At 41.4% G+C, this 22,265-nt stretch overlaps 1 protein-coding gene across 18 annotated transcripts in view; it reads left to right on the top strand.

Moving 5' to 3' along the window:
* The window catches only part of LOC101161206 (pleckstrin homology domain-containing family A member 5), a 98,662-nt gene that overhangs the window by 68,169 nt on the left and 8,228 nt on the right, over positions 1-22,265 (top strand). For 6 of the 18 annotated variants that reach the window (XM_023952256.2, XM_078941666.1, XM_023952259.2 and 3 more), the window contains 13 exons: positions 7,194-7,256; positions 7,327-7,407; positions 7,483-7,632; positions 7,799-7,900; positions 7,982-8,090; positions 9,486-9,529; positions 10,790-10,984; positions 12,880-13,015; positions 13,100-13,221; positions 13,688-13,891; positions 14,015-14,083; positions 18,382-18,471; positions 21,171-21,316. In XM_023952256.2, the coding sequence (XP_023808024.1) occupies positions 7,194-7,256; positions 7,327-7,407; positions 7,483-7,632; positions 7,799-7,900; positions 7,982-8,090; positions 9,486-9,529; positions 10,790-10,984; positions 12,880-13,015; positions 13,100-13,221; positions 13,688-13,891; positions 14,015-14,083; positions 18,382-18,471; positions 21,171-21,316 (1,511 nt within the window). Of the gene's footprint in view, positions 1-2,884; positions 2,966-7,193; positions 7,257-7,326; positions 7,408-7,482; positions 7,633-7,798; positions 7,901-7,981; positions 8,091-9,485; positions 9,530-10,789; positions 10,985-12,879; positions 13,016-13,099; positions 13,222-13,687; positions 13,892-14,014; positions 14,084-18,381; positions 18,472-21,170; positions 21,317-22,265 lie in introns of all 18 variants that reach the window. The other 12 variants (XM_078941665.1, XM_023952254.2, XM_023952255.2 and 9 more) reach the window with 6 other exon arrangements.

Genomic DNA, 22,265 nt, shown 5'->3' with positions numbered 1-22,265 from the left:
TGTGGGATCCACTCTATGGATGGATTACACCAAGATCAAAACTGGCACTCTGCAGCCCGTGTCACTGCTTTGGACTGTCAGAGTCAGTCACAGGATGGAATCATAGCAGCAGAGAAAAAGTCAGCAGCATCACAGAGGGATGCTTTCATCACATGCACTGTGTAAATCAGTGCAGCAGCTTGGGAGAGGAGGTGTCCTCAAAAAGAAATGGCTGTTTGCAGCCATTTAAGACTGGTTTTAATCTTGCCTCTAAAGCTGCATTCACACCAATTCATGCAGCAGGGGCGTCCAGTTTCATTGCTAAGTCAATGTACAGACGGGATAAGAGGTACTGCGGTGCGATTTAAGTGTTGAGCACGACGCAGCAGTCTGACTAAAGCGCAATTTGGGCAGCAAAGCGATAATTCAAATATTTGAACTTTGACAAAGAATTCACAACCCGTCAACCAATTAGGGACTCGGTCTTGTCCCGTGAAGTGTTGATGATGGATGAAGTCCAAAACCAACATCGAGGAGAAGCTCATTGTTCTCATGAACTTTATGATGTTTTTCTTATTTGCAACAAGATCATATTAAAAAGGTCCTCTAATTATATTCTTATATTAAGTGGGCCAAAAAGTATTTATGTAGCCAACAATTGCCCAAGTTCTCCTACTTAAAAAAATGAGAGGGCTGTAATTTTCATCATAGGTACACCTCAACTATGAGAGACAAAATGAGAAACAAAAATCCAGGATATCACATTGTCTGATTTTTAAAGAATTATTAGGAAATGAAAGACATACAAAACCACTGATAATCTCTCTCCATCTGGGGCTCCTCTCAAGATCTCACCCTGTGGGATCAAAATGAGCAAAAATCCCAGAACCACATGGGTGACCTAGTCAATGACCTGCAGAGAGCTGGGAACCAAAGTATCAAAGGCTACCATCAGTAACACACTACTTCACCAGGGACTCAAACACTGCAGTGCCAGACGTGTCCCCCTGCTAAAGCCAGTACATGTGCAGGCAGAATGTCCTATGGTCAGATGAAACTAAAATAGAACTTTTTGGAAACAACTCTACTCATCTCTCAGAATGCTTAGTTGCATCCAAACAACACCATAACTACTGTAAAGCACGGGGGTGGAAGCATCATGCTTTGGGGCTGTTTTTCAGCAAAGGGACCAGGACGACTCATCCATGTAAAGAAAAGAATGAATGAGGCCATTTATCTTCAGATTTTGAGTGAAAAACCTCCTTCCATCAGCAAGGGCATTGAAGATGAAACGTGACTGGGTCTTTCACCTAGACAACAATCCCAAACACATTACCCGGGTAACGAAGGCGTGACTTTGTAAGAAGCATATTAAGGTCCTGGAGTGACCTAAGTCAGTCTCCAGATATCAACCCCATAGAAAATCTTTGGAGGGAGTTCAAAGTCTGTTTTGCCCACCAACAACCCCAAAACATCACTGCTCTAGAGGAGATCTGCATGGAGGAATGGGCCGAAATACCAGCAACAGTTTGTGAAAACCTTGTGAAGACTTACAGGAAACGTTTGACTGCTGTCATTGCCAACAAAAGGTATATAACAAAGTATTGAGTTGAACTTTTGTTATTGACCAAATACTTATTCTCCACCATAATTTGTATATAAATTCTTTAAAAATCAGACAATGTGATTTTCTGGATTTCTTTTCCTTATTTTGTCTCTCATAGTTGAGGTATATCTATGATGAAAATTACAGGCCTCTCTCATCTTTTTAAGTGGGAGAACTTGCACAATTGGTGGCTAACTAAACTGTTTGCCCCACTGGATATCTTTCATAAACACAGCAGATATTTTCACTGCTACATGGGTGAACCCATCTCCAACCTTCCCCCATCTTCTCTCGTTAACTGCTGAGCTGCAAACATATACTCGTTTTTCTCAAGCTTTCTTAAACTTATTACTGAGAAAATTGAGTTTTTCTTGTTGGCTCTGAATCCCTGTTGTCCAAAATCAACAACTTTTCTCTTTCCACGTCATCCCACTCTTTGTTTTTTCCCTCAGGTTAAGATTGGGGGTGTTATTATTTTTTTTTGACAGTACATTATCTTTCCACTCTCACACTCATAACACTACCTGCAGGGATTCTTCCATTAACTGCCTTTGCCCAGCACTTGCTCCCATGCCACTTCAGTTCTTGTTAATAGCCTTTATACTTGAAGGGATTATTGCAGCTCTCTCCTCTTTGGTTTCACTCACAAATGTCTCCAAAAATGTCAATTAGCACAGATTTGAGCACAGAGCTGCTTGTTTTATCACCACAATCCCTCCATCCATCACATCACTCCATCTATCCAGCAGCTCCACTGGATCCAGTTCTGGATTGAATTCAAAATCCCTCTGCATACTTTCATTAACAACCTCTGCATTTAAAATCTTTTAGATCTGCTTCACATTTCTACTTCCTTCTCCACTCTTTGATCTTCTTCCTCCGTTCACTTCATTGTCCTTCTTTCCACCTCTCTGGGGAGCAGAGCTTTCTGTCACCTCGCGATCTTCTCTGAGCTCAGAAGTGTCACTTTGTTCCCTCTTTTGTAATCCTCACTCAAGATTCTTCTGTTTAAACTTGCTTTAAGTCCATAACCAAAACAGCCGAATCTATTGTTTTAGTTTTACCTATCCTGTTTTTTCTGTGTCTGTCTGGTTTAATGTGTGTTACTTTACTATTCTAGTACTTCTGTTTCCTATTTTTGTATTTTACTGTTCCTTAAAATGCTCTATAGTGTCATTAAGTGCCAGAAAGGTATTTTTAATCCAAATAAACCACTAATACTATCACTACTTTGCAAGTGTCCACTACCTGTAATGACAGTTGCATCCAAATGCCCTCTTCCTTTCTGGTGTACGCTAGACCAAGGAGAATGAGCCTCTAATCTTCATGATCCACACTATGATTGAGAACTCGGCACCAAGGCCGCAACTCTACCAGCAAGTAAGGTCTATGGCAGGATCTGGCTATAGCTGCTGTAAAGGCTGCCCCATGTGTCCATCCGTGACGTTGTTTTTGAGTTTCCAATCGATCATTGCAGCCTTTATAGACTTCTCATCACTTAAGGAAATCAAAAAAAGCTTGACCAGTTAAAAAAAAAAAACCTGCTCTGTTTTATATTACAGTTCTCTTTTAATTTGATCCAAAGTTTCAGTCAGAAGATGAAACCATTTGATTTTGTTTTATTAAATACAGCAAGCAGTACCTCAAGTAATCAACAACACATGACGTTAACAGTGTTAAAATTAAATAATGTAAATCCTGAACCCATGTTTGAGACACTCAAGATAGACCAGATTTTGTGGGTTAGAGATCCACTTTAAGCACTTATTTCTGGGAGTAAGCTGTGCATAATCTCCACGTCTTTGCTGCTTTATGGTAACACACACTTCCTACCTTTTGATTATAGACAAAACATATAACCGTCAGATACAGAAAATTCAATGCAGTTTATTAGGTTATCTTTAATTGCTACAAATAAAAAGCAAGAACCATCAAACCAATCAAAGCAACAGTTTTTAAAGCCCCACTCCAATTGATCATCTTTTGATGGTATTTTATATTTAATTATGCTGTTCTTAGTTAAACTTTTTTTTTTTTTTAACCGTGTCATTTTCTAGGATATAGTTTCTGCAGAGCGGCGGGAGTTTGTTAGAAATTCACCTCTGAATTGTGGGCGGGACCGTTGATATGGAGTAAGCCTTCCCTTATTTCCCATCATCCCATTATTTATTCTCTGCCCTGCTACCTCCTGCCCCTTTTCCTCTCCTCGTTCCTGAAAGCTCTCTGTTTACATTCTCTCTCACTAGCTTACAGCCCCTCGCACGCCCAACCTAACCTTACCGGTTCAACAAAAATGGTGAGCAATATCATAACTATCCGGCTGTACAGTTTAGATCCAGATTTTAGCCGAAACGAGGAAAACAAAGACGTTCATGGATCTATTTGTGGATGCATCAGAATGAAGCGGAGAATGGCGCTTGAGGCCTGCCAATTGTAGCATCTAGATCGCAGCTACAAGCTTTTTCCAACCACATTTTTTTGTCTGCTCCTTATTTGAATCATTTTATGCATGTCCTCCATCATGAGAAAGATGCCACAAAATCATGTTAAAAACAACAAAAACACAATTTTCCTTGGAGTGGGTCTTTAAATACGGTCTGTATAAGTAACTGAGCACTAAACCAGCCTAGCATGAAGAGGAAAATTCCCTCTGAAAGGAAGAAACCTTCAGCAGAAACAGACTTAGCAGTGATGCTTTTAGTGACTGGGGTCTGAAAACGCAAACACAAAGAAACACTGATGAAGAAACACAGGAACAACAGTGAAAATGACATCTACAATCACAGATGAAAAAGAGAAGTGAAGGAGAGGAAGAAATGTGCCTTGTTTATCCCAGAAGACATTAAAATCTAGACATAACTGTGTTGTGTGTTGTAATACCTACCTAAGGTTCTGCTTTCCTCATTTATTTTTACCACATGTGGAACTGTACAAGCTTAAATAGAAAGGCGTTTTGTTTTCCTTGAGTGCAGAGAAGCAGCCCAAAGCCAGAACGGTGCCCATCTAGCCCACGTGTGCGTCCACAACTTCCATAACACCACCAGCCCCCACCAGATGCAGTCATCCCCTCCATTCGTTGTAAATCAGTACACTTCTCTGTGTTCATCTCAGCAGGAGGGAAAGTAAGGTTTCCTGTTTGCAGAACGTCATGTCTTATTTGATGGTTCCTGTCAAAGTATTGGAGGGAAGCATAGCCACAAGCCGTTAATGAAGCTCCTCTCATTCCTCATCTTCATGCGTAGTTTTCATTGTTCAAATGACTGTGATTCAAGTGTGTTTTTGCCTTATTTTTCTTCTGTTTTTCTCAATTTTTAGAATTTTCATAAATGTCGATGAGCATTTTCTAAACATTACTTTAGGATTAAAGCTGCAATGTGTCAGGTTGTACTTGGCTGTCAAACACACATTAATCAATTAATTGCTTTGCGCTTGATTGATTTTTCTGTAAATTAACTTTGACAGCCTTGGGGTTTGAACTGCAGGGACATGAAAGCTGTTAATGACAAAGGAATAGGCTTCAAGGCCATGTTTCTGACACTTTTTATCTGCTTGAAACATTTCACAATGATTTGTTCAAATATTAAATATAAAACAAAAGGGTATGAACTTTCAAGTTCAGATCAGAGAGAAAACCAGTGTTTCTCCAAACAGAGAACCAAATATTAGCTGAGCAATATACAGCAAATGCCATGCAATCTGTAATTTACTGTTAAAGTTAATGTGAAGCAGTAAAGCAAAATGTTACAGGTTTACTCCACTATTCAGTTGTCAACTAATCTGTTGAAATTTCTGAATTTGAACTGTGGATAGTTTTAAAAGAACAACGGGATTAAGAAAACAAGTAGCTAGGAATACTTCTGCAACACAAGAAAAACTTTTTGTTGTATTTTGGTTCTGTTATTTTTATTTCTGAATAGCTCTTTTGGTCCGCCTCTGACTTCTGCATTTAAAGGAAACACAAGTCAAAGTGGAACGAGCTGCCTGTTCAGTCAGTTCTAACAATAAACTACTAGACAGTCATCAAAGGCTGATTCTGCTACTGCATGGCTTAAATCGACCGCTGCAGGTTATTGATCTGCCAATATTTACCCTGCAGCATTGACTGTATATGAGAACTGGACTAAGTGACCCCTCCCCCCTGGCCTCCCAAACAGGAAGTACCTGCTGGTTCCAAGAAGCCAAAACCCCAAAGACTTCTATAGAGAAATAAACAGCTCTTACTCAGTCATTCTATTGGTCAGAATAACCATTTTGGCTCTGATACCTTTTTCTAACATTTTCCTGACAATCCTATTTTCACATTTTGTCTTTATTGCATGTTAATCAAGTTTAAACTGACCAATAAAATACCTCGATAAAAGTAGGTGGAGCCTGCTGGCTCCCACGTCAAGCATTCAAAACGTAAGTGGTAGTGGTGTGGGCTTCCACTCACTCCTGATTGGAGAGAGTAGTTGCCATAGAAATGTTGACTCAGACTTATTGGGATTAATCTTCAAGATTTTATGCTGCCTGATTTTTGAAAATCCTGGGTGTGGCCTTTAAGGAAGACAGCGGCCGTCAGTCAGGCGGGGATGATGCCACAGCATGGCCCACAGCAGCTCTATATCAAGTTCCACAGGCCACACGGCAGGCCATTCTACAATACTGGTTATTCAGAACTCAGATTCTTCTTCTTCTCCCTTCATGTGCACTTTGCTCTTCTTCTGAGAGTAGTGCAAAAAGTACAATGTTCTGTCTTCTTCGTATTCTTCTTAACATCAACTGCAATTTATCAATACGCAGGTCTCGGACTCACTGTGGTGCTATGAGCGCCATGATGAGTTTTGTGCAGCATCAATGCCATTATTATTGCGCTGCTGCCTTCCTGCTACCCGCCTGTCACTGGACGGCCACCAATGCTACCTGCAAATGTGCCCAGGTGGCCAGTGACCGACGTCAAAAAATCATCCAGTCGCCATAAACTTTTAACCTTTACATAAATACTTCGCGGGTGCTCAGTGTGTAAAAATTCGACTGCTGCCTCCCGATTACAAATGCAGCCGCCTGTCAATTTTGATTAAAAGCATGCATTCAGGTTGCTGCGCAGTGACATTTTGGGATATGTGAACATTGTCTAAAGGGAATTAGTCCAACAAAAATAAAATTAAAACTGATGCAAACTTCTATCCAGGAAACTGTTAATCTCACAGGTTTTTCCCAGTAGACATCATAAGGTGCCTTGGCCTTCTCTAACTTGCATTTTTTGACCTGTAAACAAAACAAAAACCATTGTGGGTAACCACTCTGCAGGAAGTGTATCTGGGTCTTTGTGTTCCAACCTGACTGCATTAAAGCAACTGTACATTTTGGCGCTTCCATCTCTTTCTGGGTCTATTTCCAGCGGTTTTAGGGTACTCTACTCTAACACACCTGAATCAGCTCGTCATCAGCCTTTGGAAAAGACTTAACATTGACCGTCATTAAAGCCAATGGTGTTCAGGCAAAGTAGGATAGAAAACATGCAGGACAGGGATCCCTGAAGACCAGGGTTGGAAAATAGTGTTTTAATCCACGTGAAACCGCATTGGGCTGTAAACAGAGTTGGTCCTAAATATGTGTCCTCTTTCAGATCAACCCAGACAATCTAAAAGGAGGCACCTTCAACCAGCATACTAAAGAGATCGACATAGACGTAAGAGAGCATCACTTTCAGGGAAATACTTTGGCTGATTTTGTAGCTGATGTGCTTTTGTCTGTCCCAGACCAAGCTGAGCAGGCTGTGTGAGCAAGACAAGGTGGTAAGGATGCAGACGGAGAAAGTCCAACAACTTCACAGAGAACAGGTATGTCATTTTGGAATGAATATGGACTCATCGTTCCCAGGCGTGCAGTAAGAGACTTCTTTTATTTTTAAACAGCACACCCTGGAGACAGCACTGCTGTTGGCCAGTCAGGAGCTGGGTGAGCAGAGCAGCAGCAGCACAGTCAGGCAGAGCCTTGTCCAACAGAGGGACCAGCTGCAGAGCGGCCTGCTTAGCACATGTAGAGAGCTGTCCAGAGTCAACACCGTAAGAAAATACACACCAGCTGGTAGATATACTCACGCAACACTGCCGCAAACATGCCGGTAACATTTTTGCAAAACGGCATGCCAGTTTAATGCGCTCTTTCAAACAAACACACCACTTTAGCACATACCGGTATCACTGGTGTCAAAGCACATGCTCATTTCAGGAGTTGGAGCAGTCATGGAGGGAGTATGACCAACTGGAAGCTGATGTCATTCTGGCTAAGTCCAATTTGTTGGAGCAGCTGGATGCTCTGGGCAGCCCTCAGGTAACTCACACTATGTGCTCTCAGACACACCTATGTGCTATCAATTTTTATGTCCCTTTATCTGTGTTTCTGTCCCTATAGACTGAGCCTCCAAGCCAGCAGCATATCCAGATCCAGAAAGAGCTTTGGAGGATCCAAGACGTGATGGAAGCCCTGTTGAAGAACAAACCTCAGCGAAGCACAGACAGCAGTGAGACTCTTTAGAACTTGTGTCGATTGTACTGGCTTTAATTACCGTTTAGCAGATGAGATTGTATAAGACATCACTGATCCTGCAGTGGAAAACTGATTCGTTTAAGACTTACATTTTATATAAGGTAGAGATCATTTGTTTGGCTCTTCTTTGAGAAACAGGTTACCTTTAGGTCTGCTTTCCCCGAACACAGATGTCAATGCATTATTTATAAGTTGAAGTGATCGATCCAAATTAGAACTCAACCAGAAATTAAAATCACCACCACATCAAACAAGACCGTGGCCTTTTGTTATCACCAAATGATTCTTGATGGCCGTTCACCACAAATGAGAGAGAACCAATGTCACTCACCTAGGTATCTAACAGCTTGTGGGACATTTTTAATTTTTTTAAACTTTTATCAGTACGTCAAACTCATTTTCGTAGAAACTTAGTTTAGCTTCTAGAAGTCCATACATGTTTAAAAAAGTAATTCACGCTGAATCTTCTTAACCTGAATTGTATATTCAAACTTTTTTTAAACTCAGAATATAAAATTAATTGAAAATCTTAACCTTTCTAATTATTCGATTTAATATTTTGAAGTTGGGTATCAGATAAAAAACCGACTTGACTGGAGATGCATGACTGATGCTGTTTTCAAGAGAGGATACAGTCAATAAGGAAGCCAAGTCCTTCAGTGTTTACAGTAAGATGGTCTATATCTTCTCTAAGTCTTCTGTGGAGACTGTGATCTCGTCTGCAGTCACCTGTTGAGGCAGAACTATGGGTTGAAGGATGCTTGTTCTGTTCTTGGGTCTGCTCTGGAGCCTTTAGGGCTGGTTGTTCAAAGAAGGATGCTTGTTAAGATGAAAAGGTTGATCCTTCTCCTCATAACACAACAACTCAACAACAAAGGGTCTTCAGTCAAAAGCTTCTTCAGAACTGCTGTTACACTGACAATGCAGGAGATCCTTCCTTCTCATTGCCATGACCTCCTAGAATCACTCTGAAGTATCAGACCCCATGACTTATGGCAATGTCCAGTTTCCATAAGAGGATTGAAAAAAATGAGTAATTTGAATGTAATAACCCTTTTGATTCCTCAGTCAGAGCATGGGCCAGATGTTGGATAATGTTCTAGGACACATGGGTCAAACTCCAGGCCTCGAGGGTCGGTGTCCAACAAGTTTTCAACTAACTTGCAATTGTAGCTATTTATTGGCAAAACACAACTGATGCAGGTAATCAGTAGGGCGGGGTTTCTGAGTAGCCAGGAGAATGCCGGCCCTCAAGGCCTGGATTCCACAACACCTCTGTTGTAGGAGAAGTATGTTTAGGAAGGCTCATCTTAATCTGTGACCCAATTTTATGTTTTGAAAAGCTAAATGTGCTTTGTGTGTTCAACAGGTAGTCCGACTTCCAGACCCCTCTCCAGTCTGCACAAAAACGAGGTGAGCCCCCCTCCCACCTTGCCTTTTTTTTGACATTTCATTATACACTCTGTATGTCTGTTTAATACAAAAAATGTTCAATAAATAAAGTTATAAACAATTTTATGCATGCAGCCCAAAAAGAATGGACTCCATTTGGCAGTTTGAATAATGATCAGTTACATTCTTTTCCTTCTTAGTCTTGGTTATAAAAACACCTTTTTAAATGTTTTTCAAAAACTGACTTAATTGAGTGCATTTATGCCTTTGTGTGACGTTAGTGACTTAACATTAACTTCTTCAGTATTTACCTTTTTCTTTTAATCTTCACACTACCTCATAGGGACATACATTAGCATTAGTGGGTTTGTTTTCATAGCTTTCTCCAAGTTAAATCTGCTTTGACTATGTGTCCATGACAGCTGTAAACCTGTCAGTGCTCCTGTGATAAACTAAAAGGTGTTAAACATATTTTTGAGATGTCCTGTTTTGTTTGCAGCAGTGATGCAAAAAAATAGTCATAATTCTAAGCTGGCATTAACTTCTTTATTGAAACAGATAAATAAACTGATGGATGAATAGATGGATTAGCAAAAAATGGAGGAATGAATTAGTGCCTTAGTGAGATTATGGATGCATGGATAATGGGGGTTGGGCAGATATGATGGATTGAATAACTGTAGGAAGGATCAGGAGAAAGATGTATGGATAAGTGACGAGGATAAATGATGGGAGAATAAATGCATGAATGGGTGGATGGCGGTGTGCTGACTAATGGTTGGATGGAGGAATATGAAAAACATGACAGACTAACAGATGGTTGATGGCAGATGGATGGATGGGCAGATGGATAGATAGATGGATGATGACAGATGAATGATGACATAGGGATGGATGGATGGATGATGGATGATGGATGGATGGATGGATGGATGGGCTGACGAATAGATGGATGGGGGACTAGATCAATGGAGAGAAGGATGGGTGGAAAGGTGACGAGTCGAAGGATAGATGAATGAATGGATAGATGTTTAATGGACTGGAGCGTACAATAGATCAGCAAATTTTGAACATCCTTTGTCAGAAAGCTTTGAGAACAATTTTATTTCAGAGTCATGTATCTCTGAAATCGTTTGCAACCCAAAAATGAAAAGAGAGAAAAAAAATGAAAGACCAAATTCAGACCATCTCAGGTTGGGCCATGAGGTGTGTTTAGGGGCCTCCAGATGGCGCGTTCAGTGTTGTCCTGGGACTCAGACGTGCTGTGTTCACCGTCAACAGGCAATCACGCTGCTGCCACTCTGTCCTCCAGCAGAGGTCAGCAGTATGCCGCTCCGCCCACACCTCCCCCAGAACTTTTACTCAGCTGAATGCCCCCCTCACACGACCCCCTGCCACTCACAGCCCAGCTGCCGGCCCTCGCACACGTGCCGCCCTGAAGCTCGCAAGACAACTTCCAGAAACGGGGCACACAGTGTAAGAACTACCACCATGCTCCTTCCACATGTCTGGTGACCTCAGTGCTCCACCTTAAGCTCCATCAGTGTCACATATCAGCTCCTTCCTGGATGTTCTGTTAAACTGTAAAGTTAGAAATGTGAAACCCATCCTATTCATGCCTGCATGGTCTCCATCCAGGTTCCCTTGTCACTCGTTTCACTCACACCTGTTCCAGTTTCTGACATCCGTCCATTTCTGGATGTGCTCATTCTGAGCCTGCTCTGTTGCTTTGTGGCCTTCTTGTTCTTTTTGTTGCTGCTCTATTTTGATAATAAACTATTTGTAGGAGGAGTAAAGTCGTTTGGTCATTCTGGATCAAACTATGTGGGGAACATGGGGGGGTCTGTAGATTAGGACCACTGTCCTCTCTGGTACCTCATAAAGTACAGTTTTTTTCCTTCCTGAAGGAAAATTCTAAGTTTGTACTGAGTGTTTTACCTTCCTCAATCGATGGTCTACCACACAGTAGAATGGAGTCTCGTGTAAAAACAAGCTGATTCTGAGGTCAGCTGCATTTCAGAGGTTGATCTAGACCAGTGGTCTCCAACCATTTTCAGGCCACAATCTGGTTTGATATTAATGTTTTCATGGACCGGCCGGTATCAAGCTGAAGTAGGCATCAGATAATTTTTTGTCCAGTTTCTCTTTAATTTTAAGTTTGTCTTCATCCTCTGTAAAATCTCTGGAACTGCTTTAAGCTTCCTCAGTTCACTAGATTCAATGTAGGACCCATTAAAATGTGATTTAGATTTTCCCTTAACCTGTAACGGTCAAAGTGGAAGCTGAAAATCAGATGCCAACTTGTCTGACTTTTAAGGTGTAGCTGATAAGTTGTTAAAAAATGTTTTTACTAAAGTCACTATAGTACTATTTTGGATGTCACTTTGCTATTTGGATGTCTTTTTTGCTGCTGCAGACAAGAAAATTTACTATCATGGGATGAATAAAGTCTTATTTTATCTCTTATCTTATCTTAAAACTGTTTTTCTCTTAATATATTAATTACTGCGAATCTGCTGTTTAAACAACATTATTAGCAGCACCCTTGTAACATTAGACAGAATGAATATTCTGCATTGTCACTATGTGGGAACAACTGTCCAACAAATCCATATTTGGAGTAAATACTCCTGGTTGTTGGCTGTTAAATGCAGATTTTCTTTAATTTTGAAGTCAAAGGCTCTTATGCTGTTTCCTCTGAAACTTTTCTGCTAAAAGAAACATTTTTTAAATATGTTTTATTATTTTGTTAAGTTTGCTAGCTTGGAGGGTTAAAGAAAATAGCGGATGGATTTTCGACACGTGACTGAGTTGGATGTGGAGGAGAGAATCTAGTAGGTTTCTAAAATAAAACTTCTTTCAGAACCAGATTAGAAATAAAATGTAAATAAATGTAGGTTGAGTTTTTTCTTTTTTCTTTGGGTCTCTGTATCAAACTGTCCAGTCCCGGGGTTTGGGGACTATTGATCTTGAAGATGCGGGCTGTTCATCTGGGTAGCTTCTTTAGTTCAAACTTCTGATGGAACATTCCAGTTATTTAGGTGCTGACTGCTTCAGAAGTTCGGCAAGGAAGTTACCAGTCAGATGCAGAACTGGTTTAAAAAGCAGGAAAGAGCTCTGTGGAAGGCATTCATGAGGAACCAAACTGCTGACTATTACTAATGTCTTATGAACCATCAGTATCATTCAGGTTTGGTTAGGTCAATATGGAAACAGACTTTGACACGGTTAAAGTTTCCAGTTTCAAAAGTAGCTTTTTTAAAATAGGTTTTATTTCTACTTTCCAGTTCTGCGCATCAAATACTCCTGCAGGGTAGTTTTCCTGTGTGTGTCCCTCTCATCCTGATATTTTCTTTACCCATCATCTACAGCAGTCTACAGACTACCGACTATATAAGAGTGAACCTGAACTCACCACGGTGAAGGAAGAATTGGATGAGGCTAATAATGAGGAGAAGGACAAGATAGAAATCTCTGCTGAAGGTAAAGACCCTGCAGCTTCCAAAGGTAGGCCGGCTCATCGTCAGGCAGCCTTTTCCCACCCAGATTTCAGTTCTTTGTTTATGTGCCGATGTGTTGTCTTGATTAAAGGGCACCACTACTCTGTGGGCATCGTCTCGCCCAGGGTAAAGTCACCCATGAGCACCCCTGAGTCATCCACCATCGCCTCCTATGTCACACTAAGAAAGACCAGGAAACCTGAATCCAGATCCGTAAGTCCTGCACTAAGCTCCAGCAGGGATAATTGTAAAAGCTGAGCTCACAGAACAGCTGTACAGCTGTCATCCAAATGTCTCGCTGGACACTCCATTACAGCAGGCTGAGTCCAAGTCTGACTCTTGAGTCATTTGTTTTCTACTCCAACAAAAATCTGAAGTCTTAAACCTAATTTTTATCAGTTGAAGTCATTTGAAAAACTTGGAAAGACGTCCATCCATCCAGTATGTCAGGCTTGTTCAGGGTTCATGTGGTGGGGGCAGTGAGGGTGTCCAGAGTTCCAGGAGAAAAGTGTGGTGCTCCCAGGCCTGCAAAGATGAGAGGGTTTAAACTTTCATTGATTATATGACAACAGAAAAACAAAAAGTCAGAGTATTTTCATGCCCTGATAGTATAATAAACATGTTCTGTGAAACATTAAACACTGAAGAAAAGTGGAAAACACTGAGGCTGTTCCAGCAGGATTGTCAGCAGGATCGTCCCAGGAGTGCCGTGGAACAGGCAGGATTCGGGGACCGGGAAATCGGCAGACCAAAGATGAGCGTAGAGGAGCAGCTGGAGAGGATCCGGAGAAATCAGGAAGCCGTGTCACTCCGTGAGAGGAGGAGAGAAACCCCGTCCCGATCGCCCTCCTTCACCAAAGACAACCTTTTACTTCAAAAGCAGGTCAGAGCTCGCACAGACAAGCATGCATGTCTGTTCTGCATAGACTTTGAGAACCATTTATCAGTTTGTTCTTCGTCAGTATCCTACTATAATTGAAGGTGAGTGTGTTGTGTGGGCTTGCAGACACGAGGCCAGATGGAGACGGCCTGTCCTGAACAGATGGAGCTGGAGGCAGCTGTACAACGGCTGAAGGTATCTCAATGGACCACTGTCAGCTGGTGGTTTTTCACAGATCTTTGACCTCTGCACTGCTTCACCTCACATATCATCTACCAACTTCAATCTCAGTCACAACTGCCCTTATGGGTGAATTCAGGCTGTCTGCGAGTGAAAAATGGGCAAATCTTTAAGATCATGGACAACCCAGTGAGGTGAAAATGTTCATGCGGAACTGGATGGGGGGGTATGCTGGCGGGGCTCACTGGGGGTGTCTCTCTCTGGGGTCGCGTCGGCACCCGCCCTCCATCCCGCTTTTACTTGCTTCCTATTTTACCTGCAGCACACACACAGCACACCCACACCTCTATACATGGGTGGGGTCAGGGAGGGGCGGCCGGTCTTCACCCGCCTGGTCAGGGCGGCCGGGCTTGTGGGTATCCTGTCGGCTGCCGTAATGGTCGGGCATGCGGTGCTGGGGGGTCGGTCGGCCGGAGGGGGTTACTGCGTGGCGGCGGGGGGTGGGGGGTAACCAGAAGATTGTGAGTATGTGTGCGAGAGTGCATGGGTGGGACGGACCTGGGGGCTGGCTCGCTGGGATCCTCTGGGGCTTTCCCTCCCCATCACAGAGGGGGGAGGGCATTGAGGGGGTTGGGGAGGGGGGCTCAGATAATATGGCGGGGGAGGAGGGTTGCAGTGGGTAGGGTTATGGGGGGTGGCTGTGGGTGCGCGGTGATCTCTGGGTTGCTCGGGTTGAGTGGTGGGCGGCTCATGGGTTCTCGGGGCCCTGGCTTCGTCCTTGGCCCTTGTCTCGAAGTCCGGCAGCCCCCATGGCTGCCGCCTGGTACGGCTAAGCGCTCCTGTCCTGTGGCCTGGGGGCCGGACGCCGGTTTTGCTTCTGCCTTTGGCCGTCGGTGGGGCCCCTGTAGGGGGGCCTTCTCTGCGCCTGGCTAGGTGGGTGGGCAATCCCCTCCTCACCCCTCCCGGGCTGCCCGGGTCCGGATGCCGGGGGGGCTCCTAGCCTGGGGGTCTCTCCTCCCCTCTCCTGGGGCCTCATTTATAAAACTTTGCGTAGGATTTGCGTCAGAAGTGGCGTACGGATGAAACATAGGAAGTGCGTACGCACAGAAATATTCGGATTTATAAAACCGTGCGCACGCACATCCTACGCATCTTTCCCTTAATAAATCACAACCAATTCTAAATGCAGCGCAGCTTTTGCGGCTTCATGACACGCCCATAGTTGCCCATAAATAGTCTGTTAAACGCCCACAAATTAATATTCATTTCTTGCGAGATCATGGCAAACACAGAGAGGAAATCAAAAAAACGTAACTTTAATCAATGTGAAGTAGAAGTTATCGTTGACGAGGTGTAAAAAGAGGAAAAAAGTGTTGTTTGGAGGGCACAGTGTGGGCATTACTAATGCCAAAAAGGCACGTGAGTGGCAAACGGTGGCAGACGCCAAATGCTGTAGCCTCACAACCTCGGACCGTGGCCGAAATAAAAAAGAAATGGTCGGACATCAAAGTCGAGGCAAAAAAACGTCTAGCGCTGCATCGCCAGAGTGTCTCTGCCACCGGGGGGGGCACCGGATGCACCGGGTGACACGTGTGGTTCCTCTGAGTGCTCCGGTAACGCCGGGCCCAAAAGCCCGCAGAGGTCCAACAGGATGGCTTGAGGAAGTCGGAACCGGCTCATAAGCCACTCGTCCTCGTTTGCCAGCAAGTCTTCTTGCTGTTTTAAGATGTGTTCACTCCGAATTATTCCATTTGTCACATCTTCTAAGAGTGCAAGATCAGCCATTGTGCGTCATTACGCATTGTGATGGGGCATTTTATTTCCATCCATTTAATTACATCTGACAAGCTACAGATGTCGGTAATAATCGACGTGGAAATGGGAAATTGTTCAGCGCAAATGTAATTTCTTGTTGCTTTGTGAATGGTTGAGACATACGCCATGCATGGTTTTATCAAAAATAAAAAAATCTAAAGGCATATGTATGAATACCACAATTCCATAGCTTATGAAGAAATGTTTTAATATGAAAACAACTTTCCCCAGTGGACAATTAGTGCGTCTGTCCGTCCGTCCGCACGCCCGCACCTATATCTGCTCCGCCAGACGGAAACATTAACGAGACTATCAGTATTGTACATTATTTCGTTCTGTTAACTATATTATTTATGAGGATGAATTGCTCAACATGCCAATATGGCAGAACATATTTCACTTTTCTTTCTGCAAATACGTGTTCATTTGAATTTCTGTTGTAATTTTGGTTTGATTTTTTTTTTATTTGTTTCACTGCTGATCGATCAAACGGGTGTTCGTGTAGGCTGTTAATTGTAAGACTTGCTTTGTGAAGTCTTCATGTTATTTATGAGAGGCAGGATTGTCATTTTCACTTTCACGTGTTTCTTCCATCTGCCGACGGTGTCGCCGTTTCTCATTTCACCCGTTTTTGTGCGTACGCCTGGGTCAGAGCTTGCGTGAAGGACCGCACATTTTCCCGTCAAGTTTGCTTTTTATAAATCTCAACTATTGCGTAGAGAGTGGCGTACGCCTTCTTTTGTTCGTACGAAACGTTTATAAATGAGGCCCCTGGTCTGGCTGGTCTGGCTGGGTAGGATTTGGTTCCCCTTATGAACACACGGTCCACTTCGGCATGTATCTCCACCCCCACGTGCACACTGCCGCACTGCTCTCTGTCTGCTTCATCCCTCCTCCTAACCCACAGTGTATTGATGGACAGATACTTTCCTCTCATCCTCGTGTCAGATTTTCACCTTTGATGTAATATTTGTCTTTCCAGCAGATCTGGTATAATTGTTACAGCTTAAAATAATAACTTATTCAAATCAGTACTTGTATCCCCCACTTTCTCACCTCTCTTCCTTTTACTCTCTTCCATCCCCCCACTAATACAACAAAAAGGGGTTTATACAATCTACACTCTGGTTTCTCGAAGCTATATAACCTCTTTTTGTGATAGTAAAACCTGTCCAACACAAAAGGCCTTCAGCCCTAATCTGTTTGTTTAGCTGTTGGACAGAACAAGTTGAAAAAAAAAACGAAAAAAAAAGAAAATGTTCATGCGCTGCGGAGGGGCTCTTGGTGTGGGGAGGACCTTACACTCTCCCTCCTTTTTTTTTTACATTTCATCATCAACCCCAGCAGAACATAAACACTCACTTTGAGCACAAGTGTCAGCTCACATTTGCGCAAATAGTACATTTGTATACATGACTGAATGAAATGCTTTACATGTGTTGGCTTGTATGTATAAGTTTGTGCGTGTGAACTGTGGTTGTATTGTGTACATGTTGACATGTTTGTGTAAAGATTTTTGGTGCATTTGAGTGTTTGTGGACAGGCCCCGCCCCTTTTAGATTTATTATACATCTACAGTCTACATCTACAGTAATGATTATAAACTTTCGGCGACTTTGTGCTTTATGATTCCAACCCCCCCTCCCCCATAATCATACTCCTATCTCTTTAACCCCCCTTTCTTTCTCCCTTTCTTTTGTGCCCTTACCCCCCCCCCCCTCCTCTATAACATCCCTCTTTCTTCTTCACTTCTCTTTTTTTTTGTTTGCTCCAACAACAAAAATGATACAAATATAATCAACACAAAATTAAACCTAAATTACAAAAGGGTTTTATTCAAATATACACCTCGTGTGTCAGAAGATTCATAACCCCCAGTTGTAGCAGTAAAATATGTCCAACACAAGAGGGACATCATCCAATCAGTGATGTACCACAATACCTACCTTTTCCGGTTTCTTCTTATGTTTCATTTTAACATTTCATTTTGATTTCTGAAAATGACTTTTTTTGTCCAAAGCATTTTTGTCCAATGACCACACAACTGTGTTCTGTGTGTCAGTGGAGCCAACATAGTTCTTTGGATAACTTTTATAAAGCCAATCCTGTCTCTGTTGTGATTTTAAAAAGAAGCTTTAACTTTAGTTTCAACCCTTTTGAACTCTTTTAAATTAATACAATCTTCAACGTAGTTGGCAATAAATTGTTTTTGACGATCACGTGTTTATTTTAAATTTAAGATGCTCTCAAATGTTGGTAGGGCCTTTTAAATGGCTTATTGTCATGATCTCTTCCATGAATGAGTTTAGATAAATATACCGGTATTCCTCCCAAAAAGGAAGGAGTGTGATGATGTAAAATTCAGTCAAACTGGACAAGCATAAACCCAATAACACAAAAAAGCTCCAATTCAGGGTTTTAAACTAAGGAGACACAATTTTTAACACAAAAACAGACATATAAATGTCAAAACTAAGACATGTTATGTGATTTTTCAGAATCTACAGGATGTGGAAAGGACAGAAGATGGAGAGGAGCAACACAGAGAGGACAAGTGTCCCATCCAGAACAACAATGCTGAAGACGAGGTACTGCTATTGCTGGATTCAACATGACACCATACACTCTTATCATGGTTTCCGGGACTGTGGCAGAAAATGAGTTGTTGGATAACTTTAATAAACCATCTTGACTGCAGCATGGCTGCCATGGCTGTTATGGTTAACATCCACTTCTGACTCTTTTGTATGTTTTGGGGGATTTAAAGTCGTCAGCAGAAGTTCATCTCCCTTAAGACATTCCTGTGTTTTCTTTGGTTTTGCAGACTTTAAGGGTTGTGAATTATCAAGCTGTTTATCAGGACATTTCCAAATAGAAATATTTTAAAGATAGAACAAGTCTGCAAACGTTGGGCTTGCAAGTCAGACACCTGGATGCAGGCGTGGGCTTAAAACCACAGATTAATGAAGATGAAGGGCTGGTGGGCTCTCATGGAAGTGACTGGTTTCAATGGCTGCATTTCCATTAACTATGAAATTGCACAAATCGGATTTGCGATAATAAATTTGCCTAATGGAAACACGACAATTTTGAGAAAAAAAATGCATTTATTGAAAACAAGTTTTGGGGTGTATCAAAAATTTATATATTTTTCAGAAATTGCAATGAAAACACTTTTTTAAAATTAAATGGGTCACATGACCAGCAACCAGATGGCAATGCGCTTCTTGGTAGGAACTGGCTGCCTTGGTCACTGCACAGCGGGCGCCCCTAGAGGTCCTACAGCATCACACAGCTCATCAAAAGCTGAAACAGTGTTTTGTCTATTTTACGGATATAGTATTATTACTATTATTATTATTTTTTATCATATGAATGACTTTTATAATAAACATAATCTGCATATATTCTAGATAAATGATCTGCATTTACCATGTTGATTTCTGAAATAGTTATTTTTACATAATTTAGTAATTCATCTTTGTCATGTGCTTTATTGATACTTTATGATTCTTAATTCTGTCTGATAAAAGCTAGGAACCGGATATTGATAAATCATGTAATAAAATGGTTATAATATAACGGGGTGGGATTATGTAAGTTTGCTTCATTCCACTCCCTTTCAAGCAATATTTATTAATATGCCTAATTATCCCAAGTTTGATTAGTTACTGTATGAATGTATAACTGATGATTGTATTGCTTTGTATTTCTATTTCTATTTGATTGCTTGAAATAAACCATTTCAAATTCAAAAATTCAAAAAAAAATTCATGTGGAATTGTTGGATCCACCGCTCCTCTGTAAAATCACCAACCACCATTTCCTAAAATGGCTTCATCCGTAGCCCCTCCCACGTTAAGGATAGCTGATGATGATGAGCTCTAGTACCAAAATTTGAATGTATCTGCTGCAAATCCAAGTATTGTTTACATCCGTCAATGTGTTTTTGAATGACTTATGGCATGAGTACGTTTGTTTATTCACATAGCTATGATTGAATGAAAACAATGCAATTCCAAAATTGTTTTGTTTTGTTTTTTACCTTTCTTTTGAATTTCGACGATGTTTTGCACATATGTGTAATAAAAATGCAGCTAATTGCAGTGATTTGATAGGTTGAAATGATACTTCGAAGTTCCTGTGTAACAGAAAGGAAAGCAGCAGAACACACAGCAGAAGAGAAAAGAGGAAAGCAGAGGAAGGAGAGAGTTTACAGATAGTGGAATCAAAGTGGCCCATCAAAACCATAAGTAGGTCAGGTACACGACAGCCACTACAAAGCATCTCATTTGTGCTGCATGTCCTCCTCCCACATCTCTTACAACTGACAAATTTGCAGTTTCTTCAAAACTAAATATTTAAACAATAGAAAGAGAGCACTAGTCACATGATCTTTCGCCACTATGGAGAGTCACTGCCATGATCAAAACAGGAATCTATCATGTTTAAACCAGAGGTGGGCAAACCTTTTGACTTGTGGGCCACAAAAGGATCTAAAACTAGACAGAAGGGTTGGACGAGGAGCAGATGTGAGGAGGGTTTTGATAATCCTACTCATAAGAGAAAGAAACATGGAATCTAAATAAAAATGGGCTTTAATTTTGATTGAAAATTAGTATATATTTTTTAAAAAGGTTTGATTTCAAAACTGTGGTTTTTGGTTCTAATTTTAGTGCCAATTGCACCAATGGGTTCATGTCCAACAAGGAACAATGCAAACTCAGAGAAATGTTGCGTTCATGCGGTGTTGGAATGATCGGGGAAAATGCCTGTCTGACTCTGAAAACTCACATGAACGTCAGAAAAACAACAAATCTTTCAACACTACATGAATGCAGCACAACTTTCTGCGCCTAAACAAAAGTATTTGCAGTGCACCTTCTACGGGGAAACATCAATCAATAGGTTTTTTCCAGTTGGTGGGTCAAATTGAATAGTTTAACCTATGCCCCCCTTGCGGTTTGAACTGTATTGTTGCCTTTTTCAGTTTGGGGCATAACAAGAGCAGCACGTGAGAGTCTTGTTTGGTTGTAATGTAATTTGTATGTAAATCAATATTAAATTAATAGTAGATTGACTTAATGGTTAAATTTCTAATACTGACAATAAATGTCTTAATAGTTTTGTCCATAAAGAATGAAATGTCTAATAGTGTTTGAATTACATCAAAAAGTAAAATTCTTTCAAGTACACAAGATTATTCTAGAAACATATGTTTGTTTGTGTGTGTTTGCCCGTCCATAAGTATCAATAGTCTGGAAACTGCTTTGTGTGTTTGTCATAGTTGTGTGAAAGCCAGCGGGTGGTGATTCTGGACAACACCTTGCAGCCTCAGCGCGTTGAGATCGTGACCTTTCAGCCCTTCGAGGAGGATCAAGACCAAGACCAGAGTCTGCCCAGCTCCCCCACAAAAACGACCACAGAGAGCAGGTGTGTTGGGATGGACGGGTGGGTCAGTGGAGGAGGTGCACTACAATCTAAAAATGTGCTTAAAAAGTATTTTGTAACATTTAGACAGATAAAACTATGGGGTCTGCACTTTAACCCTTTGGATCAAAGGGCCTAAAATTCTGTTTTTGTATACTTTTGGATTGAATTCTGAACTTTTTCAATTTGAAAGACTACTTGCTTGCTTGGCTGGTATCATTTTAATCAGCAGTACCTCACCTATGTGGCACTAACTATATTTTGTCATTTTGTTCATATTGTATTCACACACTAGACACAACATCTTACAAAACCAGAAAATTCCGATTGGAAAAAATTATTAATTTTTGCTGTGGAAAGCCCAAAAATGTTTAACGACCTGTTGTGATAACAAAGAATGGAAGTTTTAGGTGTTATTTTATACAAGTAACAAGAAAAAAAAAATTTTTAACAAAATAATTTACATGTTTATAGATGATAATACAAGTAAAAAAAAATCCAGGCAAAATTCACAGATGTCTTTGGGCCTCCTAAACAAACAGTTTCTGTTCAGCTGAACACATAGAGGCTTTTTTTCTGGCCTCACACCTCCATGCTGCGACCTTTCTTATGTTGTTATTCAGTCTGTGTCTGCTGTCTTCAGCTTCCACAACAGCTGCTAGGAAAATGTTTCATTGCAAGATTTGACCTATTTCAGCTTTTGGTGGTGGAACTAAGAAGTTCAGAAGTGTGTTAAGAGGAGTACAGGAGCACAAGGTGGAGAAGGCTGAACATTAGGCCAGCTGTGGTGTAGAGGTAGAGCAACCGATCACGAGGAAACTTGAATCCAGGAGGAGGGGGATTTGAACAGGTGAGGAAGAAAATGAGCAGCAGGTTAGGATGATGAAGGGCAGAGATGGAAATGTGTTGAAAAGTTCGGAGTGTAATGGAAAGATGGAAGGAGAACTTTGAA

The sequence above is a fragment of the Oryzias latipes genome, chromosome 23 (assembly GCF_053564925.1).
Source record: "Oryzias latipes strain Hd-rR chromosome 23, Olatipes_Hd-rR_3.1".
Taxonomy (NCBI): domain Eukaryota; kingdom Metazoa; phylum Chordata; class Actinopteri; order Beloniformes; family Adrianichthyidae; genus Oryzias; species Oryzias latipes.
This window is presented reverse-complemented; position numbering and strand designations above follow the sequence as displayed.